We start from the raw sequence: 24,285 nt of genomic DNA, 5'->3' as shown, positions 1-24,285 counted from the left end.
GCAGTGGAAGAAAATACACCAGCGTTCCTCTCTCCGATGGCTAAAGTTACAACTTGTCCCTTGTGTCTTAGCTAACAGCAAACTGAACCCTCAGTGCTCCTCTGTCCGTCCTGCATTAAAGCCACCTCGATCCTACACTTCCTCCATTTACCCCGGTCAACCATGCTTCTGGTTTCTTTTCCTCGTCCTGTGGAAGGAGCATGAGCTACACAAATATGACTTCTATCTTTTTTTACATATACACACTTTTGAGGATGTATGTCCATCTCTTTTTTTCATAAACCATTATGCAAGTGCAACAGAAACCACATTTTCGTGTTTTCAGGTAGCATGATACTGAGATCTTCCATCATTATCAGAGAGGATTTCTCACAAACACTCACAACTGAAATCACTGGATATCTGATTTGAGTTACTTTCTCTCTCTGTCCTACTTTCTCTGTTTTAATGTCTTTTGCCTGTGTGGGTAAGTGTGAATATAATTACAATGACTGTAAAACTGCAATGTATATTTATTTTGTTTGCATATTATATTTAAAAAGTTTGAACAGAAGATGTTTTATGTGAATAACTTCCTGAGAGACTTATCCCAGAGTTTTCCTACTAACTGAATAGTAGATGTAATATCTACTTGTTTGAAAAGGTTTCCCTAAATCCACATTTAGTTTTGCATCATGATCTTTCCCACAAAGAATCAATGTTTAACATATAACTGTTAGGTCCAACCAAGTGTGTGGCAATAAAATGTAAAAAAAATTATGATAAAAATCCAATACCTGTGAAATTAGAGCTCTTAACTTCAGAAAATAAAAGTAAAATGTGTGTGTACCTTTATAAGCCAATTGTAACAATGATACAGAAATAATAGTTTCAAGTTGTATTTGTCATGTGCAAGTTAACACAGGTTCAACAAATGCAATGTTGAACTCCATACAACTTTAACTGTATGGAGTGTGTGTGAATAAGTTATTTGTGTATGTATAGTTACTGCACCATGTGTGTATCACTTATTTCACATTTTTCCAACAGGCAGGAAACATGTGTAGAGGGTTGTTGGTCATGAGTTGACTAAAGTTTAGAAACCTGATGGCCTGGTGGTAGAAACATTTACATTTTATTTCAGGAACATTAAAAAATGATATAATAATGGCTTGTTTATTTAAGTTTTTGATGTATTACCTTTTGTTGTTGTTGGTAATTTAATTCTTCTTAGATACTGTGACGTCTGAAATATTTGTGTTTTTTTAAACAAAAAAACTGACCTTGAGAAAATAACAACGCAAAACAACATAGTGCTTCTTTCATATGAAAGACAGAGGACAAAGCTGTGGGAAGAACGAGAGAGATAGAAAGAGAATGAGAGAGAAAGGGAGAGAGAGAGGGGTGTCCATGTCTCTCATTCTGCAAATAAACAAAAAGTAAACACCGGTGGAGGAAACAGTGTGACACTTGACGCTGCTGATTGCTCCTCCACCTGCCCACTCATGTTTCCCAGAAGGCCATTCTGCCAGCCACGGGACAAAAGCAGCGCAAAAAGCCAACACCTCTCTCCACCTGAGGCGCTCGGAGACAAAGGAGGGGAAAAAAAGCGATACAACACCTTTGTTTGCTGAGATTAAAACATGTTGCATTCTCTACCTCCTCTCCTCCCTCCTCTCCTCCCTCCCTCTCTCCCTCCCTCTCTCCCTCCCTCTCTCCTGGGGATAACTGTACCGGGCACAGAGATGTAACTGCCAGTGAACTTTCTCTCATAAAATCTGCCTCATTGTTTTTGTGCTGTATTGTTTGGGTGCCATTGTGATGCATCTTGTGACGCAGTGATTAGCAGCTGGGTCTTGGCACAGGGTGAATGAGCCGGCCTATCCTTTTGCTGCGCCTCCTGTGTGATACGGGTATAAAGTTGGTGATGTGACCAGACTTGTGCCCCAGCCTGATTGTTAATGAGTGAAACGGAATAGCTGTGGACATAAAAGAATCCCCTTTCTTCCCTTCCACATTGGGGAATCTAACTCTAATGATAACAGCTCAGGAATTCACACATGGAAGAACATAAGGTGTCGTGTGCAATGCTGTTTTCAAAGTGAGGCTTCCTCTAAATAATTGCCTGATACTGTGATAACACTAAATGCGAAGTACCCGTGGTCTGATCTATAGAGCCAGCTTCTCTCACACTTGGCTAGAGGTCTTATGCAACAAAGTTAACGGACGACATGTGAGGGAGCACGCACATCAAATCTACTGGTCTGTGGCCACAATGGTAACCATGGCAGGGATGGTGGCCCAGAGACACGCTCAGACACTCCACAGGGGGGTTTCTGCCAATCTGGCAACCGCAGCGGGAGGTCTCACTCTCATCAGCACTGTAGGATTCAGACCACCTACCACCTACCTTTGCTCATGCTCGTGTGTGCACAGGCCTTAAAACTGCAGGCTCCTAGAAGATGAACCTGCAGTTAACACATTTCTCCTTTTATTTGTTTTCTGTTTTTACAGGAACTACCTTCCACAGAAGAAAAGCAGTTTACAATGAGCTCTGTGGAGGAACCAAAGTCATGAAGAGGAGAGACGTGCTGCTGTTGAGTTTTGAGTCTTATTGTAATTTTTAGTAATCTTGAAAACAGCAAATGACAAAACAAACTCACCATTAAGTTCATCAAGTTGTGAGACTTTCAGAGCAGCTACAGGAGTTTTCCACCATCCCTAGTGGGAAGTAAATAAATGCTCATTCCTGAGTGGAGGAGGTGGATGATCTTGTTGGTTGTGAGTCTGAGGTAATTCTGGACGGTTTGGTGTCTTCTTTTTTCCATTAATTGCACTCTTTCTTCCAGCTGTACCCCTGATTATATTTTGGAAAGCCAGCAATCATACTGAAAAAGCCAAATCTTGATGAATCACTCCAAGAGAATTATAGGCCCCATTCATGTCCAAAATCCTTGAACCCAACTTTGAGATGTGTGTGACAGACATAACATTTTCAATATATTCCAGTCTGGATTTTGCAAAGAACAAAGAACCGAAACCACTCTCCTCCATTGATGTCAGCTGAAGCTGGTGATTGCTCCGTTTTACAGAAAACAAAAAATAATAATCTTTGGTCCCGATCAGCTAGCAGGCAAATTACTACAATTTCTCGGTCCCCTGGCGACCGATATAAAAACAACAGCTAAAAATCTAGGGATCACATTCGATTCCCAACTGAATTTGAAAACACGTCAGTGATTCGAAATATATCCAAAATTAAATCAGTTTAATCTCTACTCAGTCAATATTTGCCATGTATTTTGTGAAGCACTTCATAACAATGTTTAGATAAGTGCTATACAAATAGTATGACAATTTTTTATAATTATCTCACACTGCTGAGACAGCTGTAAAGAAAAGTCCCCGCCGCCCCACCCCATTCCATACAACACTGAGAGGTTTAAGGACTTGTGGTTTCAAAAGACACCAAACTAAACAGACCTATCGTTTTCGCCGCTCGCTCTTCTCCGAGAACAGCGTGTGGATAAAACATAAGCCTCTCTCCTCAAACCCTCCCTCTCTGCCCGTGTGTCGCCGATCCCACTAAACAAACAGTCCACCCAGATAATGAAGCCTGGTGAGAAAGTGCAAAGTGGAGGTGTATTGAGGGGCTATGTAAGCTGGCCTAATCCTCCTTCACAGCGTTTGTTGTCATTAGAGCTGTATGGGTTGTAGATCCTGTGACACAGGCCCTATTCACTGTAGCCCTCAGCCACTACACTGCAGAGACGGTGCTCACAGCCGCTGTAAACCACAGTGGATTTTCAGTCCTTAAAGACCACACAGGACCTCTCCCCTGAGGACAGAGTGTGGTAAAGATGTGGTGACAAGATGTCTCTCTCTCTCTCTCTCTCTCTCTCTCTCTCTCTCTCTCTATCACACACACACACACACACATGCACATAAAGAAAGGGACTCTAGATTCACTCAGCAGCTTTATTTTCTTGTGCAAATCTCAGGCGACACAGTAGCTGAGAGACAAGAGATGTGCTTTGCAACATGTGGATGACCATGACATCACTTTATTTATTATGTAGTCGACAGCAAGTGACCAGCTGTGTTATTCTACTAAACTTGCTCAGATCGATCTGTCCTCATCTCAGCTGCCTGTCTCCTGTCAGCACAATTAACAATTAATTTAGATCTAATGACTTATTTTCTACTATTACATTCACCTGCATAAATTATTACATTTCATTCTCCCAGAATGTGGTGAAAACTAAACATTCTGTGCTGCTGTTTTATTCATATTTTAAGCATAATTTAAGGAAATTACTTTCTGTAGTATACAGTACCATGAGAGTTACAGTATATTTTATAATACTTTGAGAGCTGTTTTGTTTTCGTCAATGAGTAAAAAAACGGAGACAAGATGGCACCATGCAGTGTGTAAGGCTGAGGTTTCCTAAATAGAAGTAAGTTCACTGTCAGGGTCGACCTGCTCTGTTCAAAGGGATTTTGGTTACACTTTAGTTTACAGCTCCAATATTTTCCAGCAATAATCCAGCTTTTTTTTTTTATACAAAGGCAACTAACACTTCCTCTGTCTCCTGTATAATCAGCACCATATATTGCATTAGCCTTTCTTGAAACAACAATTTACAGCTAAATACGAGCTCAATTTTCAGGTTAATAAAGCTAGAAAAGGTGAGACCTGTAAAATAAAGCAGGATTTTACTCTGGAAATTCAGTGACTGGTTTAACAGAATAAGTGTTCTTCATTCAACAGCTGAAATGTTCTTTTGTAAAACAGACAGTAACTGAAGATTTACATTGGCTACCAGCTAAAAAAAACAAAGGCCCTGTTCAGACCCGGTGTTAACATCCATCCTGAGAGATCTGACCATAAGTCAACCAAGTTAAATTCGAATCTAAGAAAAAATATCAAGTCATTATGTGGTAATCTGTGTTGATATTGTGGCAGAAATCAACAAATCAACGTATGGACACTGAGTAGAGCAAAAATACATTTAAACTGTAGCGGGTCAGAGACGCCAGCTGAGTGGCTGGTCCCTCATATGTGGCCTTGTGTGGATTTTGGTTCACACAGCGAGAAGACTGTGGCCACATGCGTCCCAGACCTCTTCCAAATAGGGTCTGAGTGATTGATTGGATCTCAGGACACATTCAGGATGCATTTGGGTGCATTCAGACCTTTAGAACTGTAAACCATAGAACTCATGGGAATGAAGCACATATTCATACAAAGCACAAAATGATAGAAGAAGCATCAGAGAGTCGTGATATTGCTTTTGGCTACAGGTCTTATTGCTGGCTTATCAAAACATGAAACATGGCTCAGATCATGAAAAACTGTTTATATTTCCTAACACCCTCGTACAGTATGACTGTACATCACTGCTCAGCACATTAAACCCCATCAGTTCATCTGCTGACTGCATGAATCCTATACAAAAAAACTCTGCTAACAACATGCTAACCCTACTGTAAATATTAAGACTTTTCCAGATGTTGCAACATAAAATGTAAGGCCAGTTTAAAGTGAAATAAATCAAAGTTATGCTCTGTACTAGAGGAGCAAATGGCTGATTTCTCCTTAAACATAGAAAAAAGGAAATCTAACTTGTTCTTCTGTACTTAGATGATTTACTAAAGTCATGAGGAGTATATTAAATGGGACCTGTGAGGTGTCTACACGTTAGCACCTGCATATACCCCTGTATCACAAACTTTCACCCTGATCTCATTTGGGCTGTTCTTTGAGCTGGTGTTCCCTGAGAGCACCAGTGAAAGTAGCCGTCCACACATGCAGGGCCGTCCCAGCAGAAAGGGTGAGGAAGAAGAGGAAGGCAACTTGGAACCCAAACCAATCCACCACACCTCCAGCCAGAGCGCTGAACGTCAGCTTCCCCAGCACCTCCAGTGTCGCCAAGAAACTGTAGTGAGTCGCCTGAAGGGAGAACGTCAGCCAAGAGGAAGAGGGGGGACGAATGATGAGAAAAAAAACATTTTTAAAGGAGGAGGTAAAGGAGATGAAATTGAGAGGATAAACAGGACAAGGGGGAGAGAGAGGGTTTGGGAAAGACAGAAAGACAATGTGAGTAAAAGGACAGTGTCACATGGGTGGAGAAGTTAAAAGTCTATTCTATTCTGTAGCACAACTTATCCATTAATTCAAATTTTAAAACCTTTAACACAAAATAATTTACTTAAACCGACAGAAAAACAAGGGAAATGTGTGATTTTAATTCTTCAGGTCGTGTAAAAGAGAAAAATAATAAAGAAAAAAAGATTGAACAAAAAACAAAAAGAGGGTAGCCTGAAAGAGACTGCGTGAGATCATGGCCTGAGACGATGGAGGGCGGCCAAATGTAGAAGAGTATCTGATCCCAGCCTTAAGGCTTTCAAGACGGAATAAGAGAGAGAGAAACAGAGGGAGAGAAGGAGAAAGAGAGAGAGGGGGGGGCAGTGATTACCTAATCTCTCTGAGCCTCCTCCCTCTCTTCAAAAGAACAACATTCACCAGGTGAGTGCAAAACATAAATGGACGCTAATGACTCTAGTAATTCTGATTTGGCCGATTCGTCTTCCCATCACACATATAAGAAATACTAATACTTGATTTAAACTCACCGGTTAAACAAGGCAATTCTTTACTTGTCTACAAACTATGCTTAAGGCCTTCTCAAAAGGAAAAATACCAACAATTAGCCGGTAAATAGATTGACTAAATAGGAATTGGCAACTTTTTGATGATCAATTAATCAATGAGTCGAACTGAAGTTGGAGTCCATGAAGAAGGTTTCTCACTGGAAAACAAAGACTGAAAATGAAATGAATCCACTTCCATTAGAGTTGAGGAACTGGTGGTGAGCTGAGCCTGTATTTGAGCTGTCGCTGAAGGTCTGCAGGCCGAAGTAGAGAGCTCTGAGAGCCGCTGTGACCACGGCTAAGTGAAGTGCCTTTATCCTGAGCAACTTGTTTAACAGATTTGGTTACGTTCTCCTGGGGATCGTTAACAAGCACTCACACTATCAGCTTTCTGTTACTGGATAGCGCTACCTTCAACAACACACACACAAGTACAAGAGTACAGGTGAGCTAATGCTCTCCCCTCCACATACACACAGATTCACACACAGGGACACACTAAAAAACAAGTATTTGTGTCATGAGAACCTCTCCAACCCTCCCTGGTTCTCATCATCATATGTTGTGATTGGTTCTCTCCTCTTATTTAGTTTAAGTGCAACAAGATGCCGATATCTGTACTGCAGCAGCCTGTGATTTCTTTTTTTTCCACCCTCCTCCATTTTGAGAGTGACAGCAATTTAAATGATAATTTGTCACCTTCAGATTGAATGAGTGACGTCTGAACGGCTGTGCGAACAACGATCACCTCCAGGCAGCGATGGCCCAGTTACGGCAGGGACAAAAGGAGTTATGTCAAAGAGGAGAAAACGAAAGAGGAGAGGAAAAAGTCAGAGTGGAAAAGAGAGCATTTAAAGGACTAGAGAATGACAAAGAAGTAGAGTGAGGTGGTAGAAGAGACAATGCCACTGGGGGGGGACAAAAAAAGAATAGAAGCGATGAATAGAAACTGGGTCTGCTTTGACTTTAGAGGTTTTCCAGGTGGAAACAGCTGATGAGAACTGACAGGTGTAGGTGACAGTAGGTGTGGTACTGTACGCTGATGATTTGCCTCCCTATGAAAACCAGAGGACCCTGATCTAACATTACAAAATAGCATAATTAAACCAAGATCAACGAGAGAAGAGAAGGGGAGGAAGAAGGGAAAAGAAAAAAAAGATTGTGTTGTTTGTTTGTTAAGCCACAAGAGACGACCTAAGACCACAATAAACTGACATGAGAATTATTACATAACAGCAACAAGGGTCTACAGAATAAGCCAGGTATGTGAGAAAAGTATTTTTTTTACCTGAATGCTTTCCTCTGCCCTCTGAGTGCAATGCATCATAGTTGTAAAGGTGAGCGTGGTGATGAGACCACCCAGGAAGTGTTGAACGCTCATGCTGAGGATGGCCATACCTGAGGGGACGGACACACGCCAACAGTCAATGAAAAACACGACTGAGAAACACTACGGTAAGTTTTACTATGAGAAGCAGAAATTTGTCAATTTTACATGGTTGTCTGCTCGAGTCAAAGCAGAGCGGCAAAGCAGTTGTAAACGGTGAGACGTTGAAGCGTCTCCTCTCCTCTCTCCCATCACCAGCCCCTCTCCCCCTTGTCCCCGAAACACAAGCAGTGTATCCTCTGAGGGGAAGTGGCAGTGCAGTGTTAGTGGGGGAAACACAGAGGAACCACAGAGCCTATCTGTCTCTGCTCCTGCTAACACTGAATTATTCACTCAAGCCGCCAGAGTTTTTGCCGAAGACTCTTCAGTCAGCGACACAAGACTGTTGGAGTCACACAGATACACCGACTGATCACACTGGAAGAGCGGGAAGCGGAGGGGTTATCATGTAATATTGAAAAATCTGAAACTGAATGTTTTTCACAGTTGAGTTTTCCTGAGATCTTTGTTCTGGGTTGAAAGTGGAGGAGGGAAAGGCCCCAACTTTCAGTCTGAGAGGTTTGATAGGGGAACAGACAACTCCGACAGAGATGAATGATGCGGATTCGAAACCCCAAATGCTTTGCGACTGGCTGTGCAACAGAATCAGATGTGTCATTCAGACATTAACAAGTGAATGGCTCTCTGGAGAAAGACAGCATGTGTCTATCAACGTCCTCTGCATCATGTACTCATGTGCTGTATTAATGCTGAACATCTGACTCAAAGGCTTGTACTGCAGGCCAGTGGTTCACAACCCGATTTTAGAAACTTTTGGAAATCCTTTCGTTCTTAACATAGTTCTGTCAGATTGGAAATCTGTGTTGTTTTACATATGTTTGAACAATTATTACATCTTGCCCCTCTTCACATTGACAAGCTATTGTACATGGAGCTGTGATTTCTGATTCTATGCCTGTACAGGTAAAACTAAAAGAAAACAGTAGAGAAAAGACATTATTATATGTGGTATAAATAAATAAATGATTCTTCTCTCTTGATTTTCCTATCCCTCAACAACTTCTTGGGACCACAGCCCAGTTTGGCAGCCACTGCCATTGGGAACTGATGGAATCCAATCAGTTTGACACATGTGACTGAGGATAGAGGGTAACTCTATAGGAGGATTTACAGCTGTCACTGTGTAGGTCTATTGTTAAATCCTGCTGTGTGGATGTTAATTAACCTTTATATCAAATGATGCACCTGTCCTTACTATCAGAAGGCATGGACAGCACACACCTTATATTACAAATATCCAGAGGCTGAACACCCCAAGAGAATCCCACAATGCAGCAGAAAAGTTGTTGAATATCAGTTTTTACTGAAGGTGTTGTCTTGTATTTTTCAGTTGTTGCTGGTGAAGGCATCATTGTGACAATTGCTCCTCCTTGCCAACGCAGTTTCACTGTGTGTAGTGTAGAGCATTATGATTTTTATTCAGCACATTTAACAATTCTGAGTCTCTGACTGCAACTGAGAGAGTTTATATCTTTGTTAACCTAATCTAAATATTTATTTTAAGTTCAGTCAGTATGACTGTACTTGTGTTTCACACAAATGTATTTTTGTGTTACTGACAAGAAGGTTGGACAGTCACTGGCAGACATATCGTCTTTTACATAAAAATTAGCAGGTATGTGTGAGGTTTTTTTTTTAATGTGGGTAAACCTACTAAGAAAAGACAATTGACTCCTTTAAACACAATGCAGAGTCATTTGACCCAGGAGTCAATGCCAATGGTGTCCACTCTATTGCAGACAAAACCCATATGTTAGTGGGTGTTAGTTGTTTTTTTGACTATTGGAAAACGGAAGTATTAGCGATGCCTTTTATTTACCGCTGGTAATCAAATCATGCCAAATCCAATCAGAAAACAATGAGCGTGACTGTGTCATGGTTTTAAAAAGTCTCAGGTCCTGTCTGTCCAGACTAAAGCGCAGCCCTGGAGTATAGAAACTAAAACAAGACCTGCAGCATTTCCAAAAGTCTCTGTTTCAGGGGCTCAAAAACTGAGTAGAGTGGACGCCAGACGTAAATGCAACAGTGATGCAATCACCTGACAAACTGAACTATAGAATCATTTTGACACTGGGTTCCAGTTCAGTTGTTGCTTGTCGTCTTGTCTGTGACTGTATTTCTGTTTCTCACCTTTCATGAGTGGTGATGGTTCCAGCACAGTGAGCAGAGAGCTCTGGAAGACCATGCTGATGGTTCGCAACACAAACACACGTCGCATCAGAGCCCCGATGCTGAGGAAAGAGCAGTACACAAGACAAATATCAGAGAGATACTCACCAACTTTTAGGAACAAGTGTTAATGTTGAGCAGTGTGATAAGTGGTGACAGTGACTCCAGGCTAGTATCATTAAAATTAGAGACATTCTATGTTTCTTTTCATGTGACACATAATTATATACACACACATACGGATGTGCTCACACACTAACATGCTAACATGGAAGTAAACAAGTCCCCAGACACTAATTGATCCCTGTTAGTGCGAGAAAATCATCCCCCTGTGGGTTTGGTTCATGACGTAATCAATAACCTAAGGAGATCCCCAGCATGAGGATGATAATTAATCACTGTTAACATACATGCACACACAAACACACAAATACACTTAGACAAAAGAGCTTGCACTGTTGTGTGACATCAGGGATTAACAATGCCAATCACTCAGAGGACGCCTGCCACTCAAAGGACTAAGTGTGTGTTAATGTTGTTCTTGCATGTAATTATTGATGTGTAAAAAAAGGCTGTGAGGAAGAAAGAGAGGGCCTGAAACACAGAGAAGGATAACGAATAAGAGTAAAACCATAAGAAAGTTTTAATGCACGATTGAGAAGTTCCATGTTCGTCAACCAAATGCTAATATGACCCTCATTTAGAGTAAAGACAATAAACATTATGAAACCAAGTATGCCCGGGTTGAACTGCTCACTGTCCAGCTATTTTAATTCAGTATTAACTTATTCTAAGGCTGGTAAAAGCATCAGATTCAAAGTTACTATGAGTTATACAAATGTGGGAAATTTCCTTTTGTCTGCTCATCAGGACGACAACTGACTTGCAGCAAAGGTCCCTGACATTGGCTGGTTGATTGGGTGGTTTAGAGTTGTAATTAACAATTTTGTAGACATTTTAAGACCTGTGGAAATCCTGAACAAGCAATCAATGATCAAAATAGTTGTAAACCAACTAATTATTCCGGCTCTATAGTGCAAACAGTGTCTTTGACATTGAGGCCACAAAGTCAAGCCCATATGTGTGTGTGTGTGTGTGTGTGTGTGTGTGTGTGTGTGTGTGTTTTATTTTGCAGATCATTGTAGAACATTACAGAAAACTACTTTCAAAGAGAAGTATTGAGTACACCTGATTTGACTTTTTTCACACATATCCAGTAATTCTGACCTTACATCAACTGAAATTTATGTATTTAACTTTTTTATTTTTCTACAAGACATCTCTCTCTCTCGCTCTCTTTCCCCCTCTCTCACCTCCATATGTTCTCCTCCCACCATCTCTCCCTCTACACCCAGAAAACCAATCCTGCATCATTCACATGCTAAAGACATTCTTCTCTCTGCTGCTCATTTACCTCCCTTCTCAATGACAGTCTTTCATGTCACGCACTCTCAAGAGATGCTGAGGGATGTGTGTGTGTGTGCACGTGTTTGTGTATGTGCGTGCATGTGTGTGCACGTGTGTGTGCATGTGTGTGCACGTGTTTGTGTGTGTGCGTGCATGTGTGTGAGAAAGAGAACCTGCCTGGCTGCCACCTCACATGGGTCGGGCCCAGATAAGAATAGCTATCCTCTCAAGTTGCCAGTGGCAGTTGTAAAGGGGGTCACTCACTGACCACTCAGCCGTTTCTGATGGTGGGGAGGACAAACCTTCCAACAGAGCTTTTAGAGGTGTGTGTGTGTGTGTGTGTGTGTGTGTGTGTGTGTGTGTGTGTGTGTGTGTGTGTGTGTGTGTGCGTGTGTGTGTGTGTGAGTGTGTGTGTGTGTTTGTGTGTGTGTGTGTGTGTGAGAGAGAGAGTGAGATGGGAAGAAGTAATGAAAGAAAGTGTTTATCAGCCAATGTAAGGCGGATATAACCAAAAATATAGATTTTTACAATACCATCTACAACTGAGTCATAAATATTACATGTATTATAGGAATTATTATACTGTTCATATTCTTAACAATTTAGAGGACAAAACAAGTGTTTCTATTTTTTATTTTCACCCTGGATTTTAACTGAGCCTGGGAAAATTATTGAATTTGTACCCCTACACTGGAATTCCACCAACTGAAATATTGCACATACTTGAGTTACCAAAGGGGCTTCAGTTACATGTTGTATAATTTGTCTCTTCAGATCACTCCATCAATTGTGCGATTAAATATCTGTCTGTAAATGTAGTTTTCAAAAAAAAGTAATTCTCAAAACAGAATTAGAAACATAAACTTGATTGAGAAACTATCCAAACCCAGTGCTCCTTGTTTCATATAAAATCTTTAAACTTAAATGAATCGTTCAATCCGAACTCATTCTAATGCAGACTTAAGAGTTTTGGTAAATATTTAACAATTATAATTGGGTTTAAATCTACAACCATCAAATGCCTATTTTAGTTAAACCTGGGTTTCCTACGGAATTTCCCCCATCTTTAGCAGAAGAAGATGTTTTTTCAATATGCTGCACAGTATATTTCCATCTTTGTCCATGTGTGAACATTTTACTGCCTTTACAAGTTAGGGAGTCTTTTTAAGTGAGATGGAGAGAGAGATCGAAAGATCAAAAGCCAAAATATGACAATGACATCTTTTGAGAGTGCTCTCCCTTCAAAAAAATGTTGCCTTTGGAGAAATGCTCAGTGTTTGCTAGTGTCACTTTACAGGAAGAAAAAAAACCTGGGAGCTGAAAACACAAAACAAAGACTAAAAGACTGATATCAGACAGAGCACAGAGCAAGATACATGTCAACAACCGGGCAAGCACACAATGTCTCACATAGTACAAACACAGATACCAACAGAGAACCAAAAAACACAACTCTTTTTAACAGACAAACTGTGTCTCCCTAATCATATAAGCTCTTGATGTAACAGGGCTAAAAGCTAAATAGCGAAATGTATTCTAGGTGTGGATGGTAGAAAGGAATCATGGAAGTTTTCTTACGAGTACAGTAACACCCGATGAGGAAACTAACACATTATCCTCCATAAAGGCATTGTTATTTATAGTTTCCATTACATCACACTGGCCATAGGCAGAGCTGTGCTATAATGTGATCCTAGTGTAAGCAGACGTAGACTTATGCAACAAAGGTTGTGTCAATATGCTGAAGGGGAAAAAATGTAAAGGGTAAATTCAATCATACGATTAAGACAGAGAGATAAAAAAATAAAACTTTCTATAGAAATCTTTCTAAAGGTAATTTTGTAAACCAACAGCCTTTAAAACACTGTATACCAGAGATAATATTACATTTAGGAAATAATAGTGGTGTTTTAGCACTGTGGTTACATCTAATCAATATAATATGTCTGACCTAATACAATGTAAAGCAGCCATTTGAATGTATTAATCAGAAAGTCTTATTGAGTTTAACATCTTAGTATCCATCTGTAAATCTGAGATTTAAATTCAACCAGAGTCGCTTGTCTCAGCAGACGAGTATGTGTGTGTGTGTGTGTGTGTGTGTGTGTGTGTGTGTGTGTGTGTGTGTGTGTGTGTGTGTGTGTGTGTGTGTGTGCCTGTGTGTGTTATGGATTTGCTGCTCATGCTGTTCTCAAACCACAAGCCAAGCAGAGGGGGTCCCTGAGCTCTCAAACTGAGCTGTGTTTACTTAAATTACTGCATACACACACACACACACATCCCTCAGCAAAGAAAGCTGAATGAATTAGAGAAGAAGAGGAGCAGGGAGAAAGAGGAGGAAGATGATGGAGATGGTAACGTGATAAGAGTGAGTTTGTTGATGAGTGCACCCCAGTGTTTGGATTCTGGAAGACGGTCACCTCTAACCTCTTCATGCTGTTTGGAATCAAGCTGCTCTGCTCGCTCATTTCACTTACTTTGAATGACTTGTCAAATTTGGGCTTCACTTTAACTAAAAAACAAGCACTTCTATCTGAGATCACACCAGTGGAAAAAATTTGGTTGCTACACATTGGCAGCCTCCAAACTCCCTCTCCATTCGCACTTGGTTCCGTGCTGAGACTATTCAATGAATATGAGCTTGTTTTCTATGATAGTAAACCTTTGGAGACATCTGACGGAATCCCTCTGGGTTCTGAGGTTCATATTTTTTTATGTTTTCATGTATCAAAAGATTAATTGATTTATTGAGAAAATAACATTTAACTGTTGGTGAATATAGAAAAATGTGGATTTGCTGTTGAGAACTTTCACACTGTGTAGTCTTTTCCATCTTCTTAACAAATTTCACTTCGTTCCCCAATTCATTTTATAACCCTGCAAAAGCCTGCAAAGTCGCTAAATAACACTGCCAAACAAAATCCACCATGTTGATGTCAGTGTTGACCAAAAGAGTCGGTGAAAGCGATAATGTTGATGAACGCTACCTGAACTGAGAGAGCAGCAGGCCTCCCAGGGACGACCCGCCGATGGAGAAGCCCATGGCAATGACGCCGTTCCAGAAACCAAGCTCCCTGGCGGTCATGTGGTGATCCAACAGGAAAAGAGGAAACATGGTAACTGCACCCTGCTCACCTGTGACAGGAGGGAAAAAAAGCGACAGAGAGAAGGACAAGAAGGGGAAAAAGGGAAGGACTTGAATGAGATATTCTGTCAAATGTAGTGATGATAGAGTTGCTGCAGAGTAAAATGTGCAATTAATACACCATGTGTTATATGCTGTCTGTTTCTGACCAAACATTATCATTTTCCACATACAGTCTGTGAGACATCTCCTGAGTACACACGCCTGTTCCAATCACAGTCAAATACGATGAGCATGTTGAACCAAACTGTTTAGCCTGCAAGACTGAAACACGGTTTTCCTGAGATGACGATTGCAGAATCAAATACAGCACACTGACACGCGGCGCACCTATTCCTAGAAAGTGTCAATAATAGATGCCTGACAAGAAAAAGAATACCCTCAGTCACTTTATCAAACGGGGGCCTAGCACTTTTCCTAAAGCACAAAAAGGAAAACACAACAAAAACACAAAAACTTCCGCAGATGAAATAGACCTCACAAAGACCTTTCAGTCAAAATAAAAAGTTTCTGTCAGGCAGTCAGACTTTCTCTGCGTGGCGATGAGTGTGGTGGTAATGTTCTGCTGAACACTACAGTAAAATATTCAGTGGCACTGACTATACGCCATTATTATATTAATGGAGACTGACTTCAGAAAGACAGTGGGACCAAGGAGCTGTGTGAGTGACAGCTTGGCTCCCAGACTGCTGTCAAAGACGACGCAACACAACTGACGACTCACACACTCAGTCAGCCAGGAGACAAACAAAAATAGAGAAAGAGAAAAAAAGACATGAAAGACTGAAAGAAAATAATAATAAGAGAAAGCTGAGAAGCTCCCAGTGATAGGGAGTGCAGCAGGCAGCAGAACGAGAGTGTCACCGCTGTAAAACCAAGCAGAGAGGTGGGGAAGGAAATGTGGATTCTCACTTCTGTCACGCATGTTTCACTGATGGCAAATTAGGTGGTTAAAGTAAAATTAACCAATCAGAAAAGCACGTGCTTACTGATCCTAAACATATCTACCTGTCTGACTTACAAATGTGATTGTTTGCTTTTTAGATAGTCGGGTCATGAGCGAATGAGAGAAGACGGGGAAAGAGAAATATGGAGACAAAGATCAACCAATGCTGTGAGTTTACAGACTTCCTTTATGTCACAGAATCAAGACAATAAACCAAATTTACCAAAAGAGTTCATACCTCCATCGAGGCCCAACAGTCCCCTTATAAAGCCACATTTAAACTCACAAGATCCAGATTTTTATTTGGCTCTGCACTAAAACTGCACAAGTAAAAAGCCATATTTTGCAATGTTAAAGATAGTGAAAAAATAAATACTGGATCTGACCTGTGATCAGGATTTGCACCAAAATTGAATGGGTTCTTCCTTGGATCACCCCTCCATAAAATGTCTTAGAATTGGTTGAGCAGTTTTTGCATAATCCTGCTAACGTACAAATAAACGCAGACAAAAACCTCCAAGTGGAACACAAATAAATCTCTCATCCAAGTTGATTCACTACAGTTTTGTACAGACGCAATCACAGACTGAGAATAACAACAATAAGCATTGATGTATAAACACGAGGTCAACCTTTTATTGAAGGCACAGTCCAGTACAGACAGACTATGTGCTCTAGCTGTAATTGTTAACTGAGGAAAAAAGGTCACACACTGATGTATTAATAAAATATGTTACAATACTATAGTGGGTGAGATTAAAAGAATACAAAAACACTTCTGTTTGGCATTTTTCATTTCTTTCTGACATGTTATATAGTCCAGGTTATTGATTTTTGATTGAAAATGATCACTACTTGCAGCCCTGCAGAATATACAGACCTTAAATATATACATATTGTTGAGTCCAAAAATACTGAGCATGACACATCATTTAAATTTGTAGAACAAAAGCGCCGGGAGCTACGTATTTAGATTTCACTTTAATTATTAGTCGATCATCCCAATATAAGACATTAGCATCACTCCACACACCCAGCGGGAGCTGCACTGATACCCGTATACCCTCCCTGTGCATTATTCACATTGTAATCTGTCATCCTCTGCACTGAACTGTTCGGAGCTGCATCAACTGCGCAGGAACCATATTAGTCATAATAAAGTCAACATTGGCAACAGCAGTACCCATGATGCCTGGGTTGTTTACCCATGGTTCTGTGCTCCTGTGCCTGTCTGCTGCCTGTTGTTTAGCTCAGAGCTTTCACAGTCCTGGCTTCAACTAATTATTTCTTTAAAGTGGGGGAGGGGATGGGGGGTTACACACACACACACACACACACACACACAAAAACACACACACACACACACACACCAGGCTGATTATTCCTTTCTATAAATATTCTCAAAGCAACAATTGTCCATTTCAGCAGGGATTTCATTAAACATCCGCAAAGATTAAACAAGCAGAGAGAAGGGGAAGGAGGAAAGGGTAAAACAAGAGAGGAGGGGAGAGGATAAGAGTGAAAGAGCAAGGGAGAAAGACAGAAAAGGAGGAAAGCAAGTGATATCGAGACAAAAAAGAAAGAAAGGGCAGAGGGCAGTAGGCGAGAAGAGGGGGAAGAGAAGAGAGACGTGGTGCTGGAAATGACAATCATAATGTATTTATTTTGAGAAAAAAAAAAAGAAGAAGATGTAAGTTAAACATGACTGGAGAGATAGGAGAGCAGCCAGGGAAGGAGACAGCTGAAGACAGAGGGAAGGGAGGGGGGCAGATGAACAGAGACATTGTTTGGAGGTTAGTGAAGAGGAAACAGAGGCGAGGTGGCAGCCTCAAAGAAAAGTCTGTGTTTATGTTTACATTGAGCTCAGAGAGACAAAGCAATTTACCATTATGAGAGAGGGAGTGACAGAAAGAGACAGGACAAAGTTGTTTTATTGTTCCCACTTATTCAAAGGTGCTTCTTCCAACATTGACTTGGAAGCACGAAGTAGGGTCTAAGACATCTGACACAAAGACATGAAGAGAGGAGAGAGAAATAAATTATAGACTGTATTTAAAGATGGACGATGTCTCCACTATCCACAAATAAAAACGCTGCCCTCTTGCATATTTGTCTGTGTGGCAGTGATCACGGGATGGATGATCACAATGATCACAATCATGTCATCCTGATGAGACAGAGTTATTGACCGTTACTCTCTTAGTATAGCTAATACTTGAGTCCAGGTTTGGTGACATTGATTTCTTTGCTTCACATCTTTGATTGCACAAAATAGACAGAGATCTGAATACAAACAGAACTAGTGCCAGTTGTTAAAAACAGGCGTCTCAATAAGTAATACACTGGGTGAAAAGATTGTTTTAAGATACTGGTCAGTTTTTACAGCAAAACCAAAGACACAAAGAAAAGAAGCAACACCTTGATGCTAATAACATCAATTCAGTTCTTTAACAAATGGTAGTTTGTCACAGTATCTCTCATGTTAGGCATCTCACTTATCGTTTCAGGAGTTGTTTCTCCGCACTTGAAGCACCTCTTAAAGCACTACTTCACTTTGTGACATCAAAATAAAACAGCACATTTCTGCATTCTGTTAATTGTTTATTAAGATGGGAAAAATATGAATGTGTTGCTTTGCATGTCGTAAATAGTGAGCCTACATTTTGTGCTGGTTCTCTTTACTTACTTACTTAAGGAGCACCAGCGCTACTAGTGGAAAGAGTTAGTCTGGAGGCCAGGGGTTAGATGAGGGCGAGAGGTCAACAAGGACAGTGGGGTCATATCACGACCTCCTTGCTCCAGCTTAGACAAAAGAGCCGGCGGAGCAGGAGAGATCACTGAGGACACACAGTCACCCTGCACAACATTACCACTCCCTGCTGCGAGCATGGCAAACAGAGGTAGGTTTATACATACTGCATTGTACATACACGCACATGCACGCACGCACACACACGTGCACGCGCACACTCACACGCACACACACACACAAACACTAGGAGTCCCTCCAGATCAATGCAAGTGTCAAGATGTACTATTTGGCCCTCAGGGCTCATGAACATTGGAAAATTCACTCTGCAACTCGGTGAAAGCTAAAATTCCCACTATCTCTCTCCGCCGATCCCAATCTTGTTAAGATTACAGGGTCGATTGTTGTCTGTGTTTATTATTTTGAGAAATATCCATTCACGGTCTTACAGCAAATACAATGTTTTAGATATTGCATGATAAAAAAGACACAGTGGCTTCAGAAAATATTCACATCCCTTTAGTTTTGGCACTTTATTGTTGCAGATTAAATTTTCAGAATATAAAATTGCCATTTTTTAAAACCAATCTACTCTCATTGTAACCATCGACACATCTCAAGGATGCATCTGACCACTATAGCACCACAGAAAAGGGCCTGAATACTATTACAGACACTTTATTGTGGATTATTGAGTGTAGATTGATGGCAAAACTTGACAATTTATCCATTTAGGATTATTCAAACCATTAAAGAAAACTAGAATGGCACCCAGTGGAGTGCATACCCACCCTGGGGCCCGACAGTCCCCTTAAACTCACCCAAGGTGCACCAAATTCATCATATAGATGTCCCCTAAATATCCCAGATTCTTTCATCAAGATTCATCAAGATCCATGCTTTATTCCCTGGTAAATGTCAAAATGTTTTTCTTACCCGAAAGCACTACTGCTGAGCATGGATCGTTAAGTCAAACAAAACTGAAAACCCTGCATTTGGATTGAGCTCATTATGTGTTAAAGAGAACGTGTTGATTGATCTTGCACCTGTTTGTGTCAGCATGCATAAATATGTTTACTTCTACAGCCATTTTGCTCTTCGTCTCTCTCAGGGCACCATGTGGTGGTTGTTCATTAATTCATCCCCTCCTTCAGCCTCCCTCTGTGCAGTCCCTCTTTTGCCCTCTGCACCCCCTTCTGTAAGTTTGTGTCTTGTCTCATTCCCACTCTTCCACCACCACTCCAGCTCTCAGAACTCCATCAACTCTACCCACTTGCTGTCATCTGTTAAGTCTTTCAACTTACAGTTTAATATGCAGTTAATGATTTTAGTACTGTTCCACTGTCCTCTTTTATTGAACATGTCTACATGTACCCCCCACTTTCATCATGATGCTGCCCACTACAACAGTCCTGCAGGAAATCTTAACTTCATAAAGGTTTTATCAGTCTTTGATGAAACCATTGCGACCATGTGTTATTTCAAAGGCTGTAGCTGATGGCGCTATTGAGCTGCATTGCCTCATTCTGAGATATGTTTCTATTATTTTGTTTACTACATTTATGTCGAAGAGGATATTTACATCTCTCTATTTAATGAGAGCATATTCTAATGTTATCATTAACTCTTCTAGCTTTTATTTTGGAGGTTAAGGTTAAAGCCGAGTATTTGATCAAATCTTTTCTCTTTTTTCTGTTCATCCACCCATCTCTCCATCCACCTGCACAGTTCCCAGAGAAAGCCACCACCTCTTCTCACTATAATTTACATTTCTTGTCAGACATACAGGGTCCCTACTTCTAAAAGGTACTAGTACTGATGTTTGCACCACTATATCATGAACTACACTAGTGATTTGTGGTTTATCACAAATAATTTAGATATGGCCATAAAATAATATACTAAATATAATCATATTTATAGAGGGCAATAAACTAGTATAGATGAAAAAATAACTTAGGTAGATATAGATAATTATCTTCCTCAAATTGTCAAATTGAAAGTAATAACACTTGAGTTTGCACTTAAGATAATAAGAACTGCAATTTGTTTCCCCATATAACAACAACCACACTAAAATATTTCTGTTGGAGCTTATTCACAACTCAATATTTCACTTTTGAGCTTCCTTCTGTATCTTTTTCCCTCAATACTTTCTTTCTCACCAGTGTCTCCTTCCGTCCCCCTCACATTCTCTGTCCATCTCTCAGAGGGCCCTCAATGATTGGCCACAGCATTGGATGCGGCACAAACTCAGAGTTCATTAGCGATTGGTGAGGGAGAGGGGTCTGAGCTTGGTGAGTGTGTGTGGGGCAGAAAGAGGGGGGGTTCAGACAGGCAGATCACAGTCTCACACAAACATACCCACGCACCCCCTTGAACAAAAACAATACTGTCTCACATTGACAATTATGCTGGCACATCCAGGCATAATCTAAAATATTACACAATCCTCTCTTTCTACAAAGGTGGGAAATATTTTGAGGACTACAACAGGAAATGCTAACTAGCGACAAGGCCGTCAATCTATCTCAAGAGCTCAATCACTGAAAACACTGGGAGTAATTATTGTTGTAATCATGAGCATCAGCCGATAGCGTGTGTGCTCGTGTGACAGAGAGAGTGCTGGGGGGCTGCTCCCTAGACAGATTAAGGGGTCCAGCCAGCCTTCACATTTTGTCTAGTAGTGTCGTCTGCTGTGGCTCATCCGATTACTAAGCCACCCTTAACACTCTCTCAAAACACACACACACACACACACACACACACACACACACACACACACACACACACACACACAATTTAAAAACAAAGACATATACATTTGTGGACATACACAAATAAAGACTATGCAAATGTGAGCAGACAATTATATTCCCACCACCCACGTACACATAAACACACATCAGCATGATGCGCCGTCTTTCATTTCAGTTTCTGAACGCCACAGACACAAAGACACTAATCCTTAAATAATCCCCTTCTGCTACCAAACACCAAACTCTGGTCATATCAACTCTCTCTCCCACACACAAGCCTGACTGTTTGAAAACTCCTTCATTTTTTTTTTTTTTACTTTCTTACTGGCATTAACAGACTGACTTAAAAAAATGTCTGCATGAACTTAAAGGTAGTTTCTAACTTTTTCTGACTGAGGCCCCAAGAGGCCGCAAGTGGCCACAGCAGCACAGTGGTGAATATTTGAACGGCGTGTTACAGTAGCACAAGTAGAGACGAGTTGAACAAGTCAGAAAACTAACTCCATAGCCCATGAACATCTATGGGCAGTTTGCAAACATAGCTAATAGCTATAAGCTCAGAGGGCAAGTGAGGGTGTAGCATCAAAAGCCCCTGAGTACATTCAAATGAATATGGGTTGGTTTTATTGCTTGAATTCGACTTTTCAATTGCAAGGAGAGAGTCTAATTCATTCTTTCTAGAGTTAATTAGTTCAAACTTCTTCTCATCATAGGTTTACACTTTATGTGACATTAAAACAACAGTTTCATCTAAGATGGCTCTGTACTTTTCAACGTGCACACAGGACCTGTTAAAACAAGATAAACTGCCTTACAACAATTACCCCACAATCCCGTTTCATGCGCTCGCTCATGACTTCAGCCTTCATTGGTGAGTCAACAGAGACATCTAGTGGTGATGTCTGGGCCCTACACTACAACTGAGGTTCGCAATAGGACAAAGAGCATTTCAGGAAGTATAACTTGCCATTGCTTATAGGAAGTTGTTTTCTTTTGCTGCCTAGTTTGTAAAGAGGAAATAAATAAAATGCTATTTCTTGCACTTTCTTTCTTACTGGGTTCCTGTGATGATTGTTCAACCTGAAAATGATACGACCTGCAACAATTATCTGATTGCACAATTAATTAAAACAAAAGATAATAATGTATTCATTGTTTTAGTCATTTATCAAGAAAAACCCAAACCGCTTTTTTGTTTGTAGCCTCTCCAATGTGAGGATCATTATAAACATAAAATCTTTTGACTGAATAGGTCAGACTATTAAAAGTTAATTATACATTTTTGCCACATTAATTGAGGATAAAAATCATTATCTGCTTTAGCCCAACGAATAAAATGTATTTTCATTGGAAACGGTTCAGAAAAACTATTAGTATCAATTTTAGGTCTAATAAGTGAAGAAATTATAGTATAATTTAACCATATAGTTGTTTGCAAAACTCAGACTCACCCAGTTTGTATGTCAGGACATACAGGACTGTCCATGGCGTGCCAGGCACTGCCAGCATCTTCCTCCACACCCTCCATGGCTTCATAGCATCAATTCCCTGCCCTCCCCTTCTGCTGGCTTCAGCCTGCTGGCCCCTCAAAGTCTCATCATCCAGCACAGGGGTCCCCCACACAAACAGAGCCACCCCTGCGTACACAAACGTCAGCAGCATAAACATCCAGCTCCATCCAGCCACGTCAATCACCGCCAGCAGTCCACCGCCAGCGAACACCGACCCAGCTTTGTAGCCCACGACCTGAGCCGTATTGCCCAGCCCCAGCTCCCCACGGCCTTTCAGCAACCCCACCGCTGCTCCATCTACAGCAATGTCCTGGACAGAGGCCAGGGTGTTCATGGCCAACAGGGTTCCTGCTACTCCCCAGATATGCGCTTCTGGGGCCAAGGCAGCACTGGAGAGGCATGTCAGAGCCAGGCCAGACACTGTCCCCACCAGCCAGTGACGCTTTGTGCTAAACCGGTCCACCAGTGGAGCCCAGAGCACCTTGAGGACCCAGGGGAAGTAGAGGATCTTGGTGAAGCCGATGCGGGTGAGGGAGTGACCAGCTCCACGCAGGTAGACAGGGAGCAGTGAAGACTGGAGGCCGTAGGGGATTCCCTGGACAAAGTACAGCAGGCCCAAAAACACTAGTTTGTCATTCATGATCTAGCTCCAGACGTGACTCTCTCACTGTGCTGACACTGCTGAGGTCCATGGGTCAGGTCACCGTCATCACACTGATGTAAGGGGAGAACCTCAGATGGACTGACTGACCCAGATGAACTGACTGACCTGGAATGAGAAGAGAGAGTGTGAGGTTCAGGGACACAAATGTTCAACCTATAATACTGATGATGAAGACGCAGGGTGGATAAACCCTGTCATTATAGCTCCTGTCTGCTCAGGATGGTTTGCTACTTCTCTGTCCAGCTCAGGTTCCTGTTCCTGGCTAACGTTGGCCTGCTCAAAGTCAAACCACTAATGTACACAGATAGGATCAATACTGAGGCGACCACACTTCATTTCATCATCAAATTCAAACACAAACGTGACTTTACATCGCTGACATCCCACTGACACGTCTGACAGCTGAGCTAGTCTTAGCACTGGCTGTTTAGCTGAGGTTAGCTAGCTCGCATGCTGTCATGCTTCCGTAGTGAGGAGCTGCTTTATAACACGTTAGTACAACATGTCAGAATTATTTAAGGATTATTTTTACAATGACAAAACGAATCCCGCATCAAGAGAAGCATTAACACATGCTGCGATATAAAGTTGTTAGCTTAGCAGCAGCTAACCTGAGAGAGTGTTCCGCTTGTTTATAGTTGAGGTCTGAATGAGCTATGGGGTTGCCAGGTGCGGCGTCAGTAATCCGTATTCTGCAGATGGAAAATCAAGGGAGCAGAGAGCGTATGTTTTCTGTTCACTGGGTTAAAAGACTAAGTGCTGCATGTTTTGTTTCTTAAACTTTCAATCATTTACATGCCAGTGCATTTAAATCTATTTTATTAACCAACCTGGCAACCCTTGTCCAGCTATACA

At 41.2% G+C, this 24,285-nt stretch overlaps 1 protein-coding gene across 1 annotated transcript; it reads right to left on the bottom strand.

Annotated features, from left to right (window-relative positions):
* Positions 1 to 3,943: 3,943 nt before the first annotated feature.
* On the bottom strand, positions 3,944 to 24,148 carry mfsd3 (major facilitator superfamily domain containing 3). Its single transcript, XM_069524075.1, has 6 exons — positions 24,042 to 24,148; positions 22,707 to 23,535; positions 14,644 to 14,791; positions 10,211 to 10,311; positions 7,922 to 8,031; positions 3,944 to 5,932 (listed from the first exon to the last, which is right to left on the bottom strand). The coding sequence occupies exons 2-6, from the start codon at positions 23,404 to 23,406 to the stop codon at positions 5,726 to 5,728; spliced, it is 1,266 nt and encodes a 421-aa protein (XP_069380176.1). The 5' UTR covers positions 23,407 to 23,535; positions 24,042 to 24,148; the 3' UTR covers positions 3,944 to 5,725.
* Between the last annotated feature and the right edge of the window lie 137 nt (positions 24,149 to 24,285).

Source organism: Paralichthys olivaceus, chromosome 4 (assembly GCF_024713975.1).
Source record: "Paralichthys olivaceus isolate ysfri-2021 chromosome 4, ASM2471397v2, whole genome shotgun sequence".
NCBI lineage: Eukaryota > Metazoa > Chordata > Actinopteri > Pleuronectiformes > Paralichthyidae > Paralichthys > Paralichthys olivaceus.
This window is presented reverse-complemented; position numbering and strand designations above follow the sequence as displayed.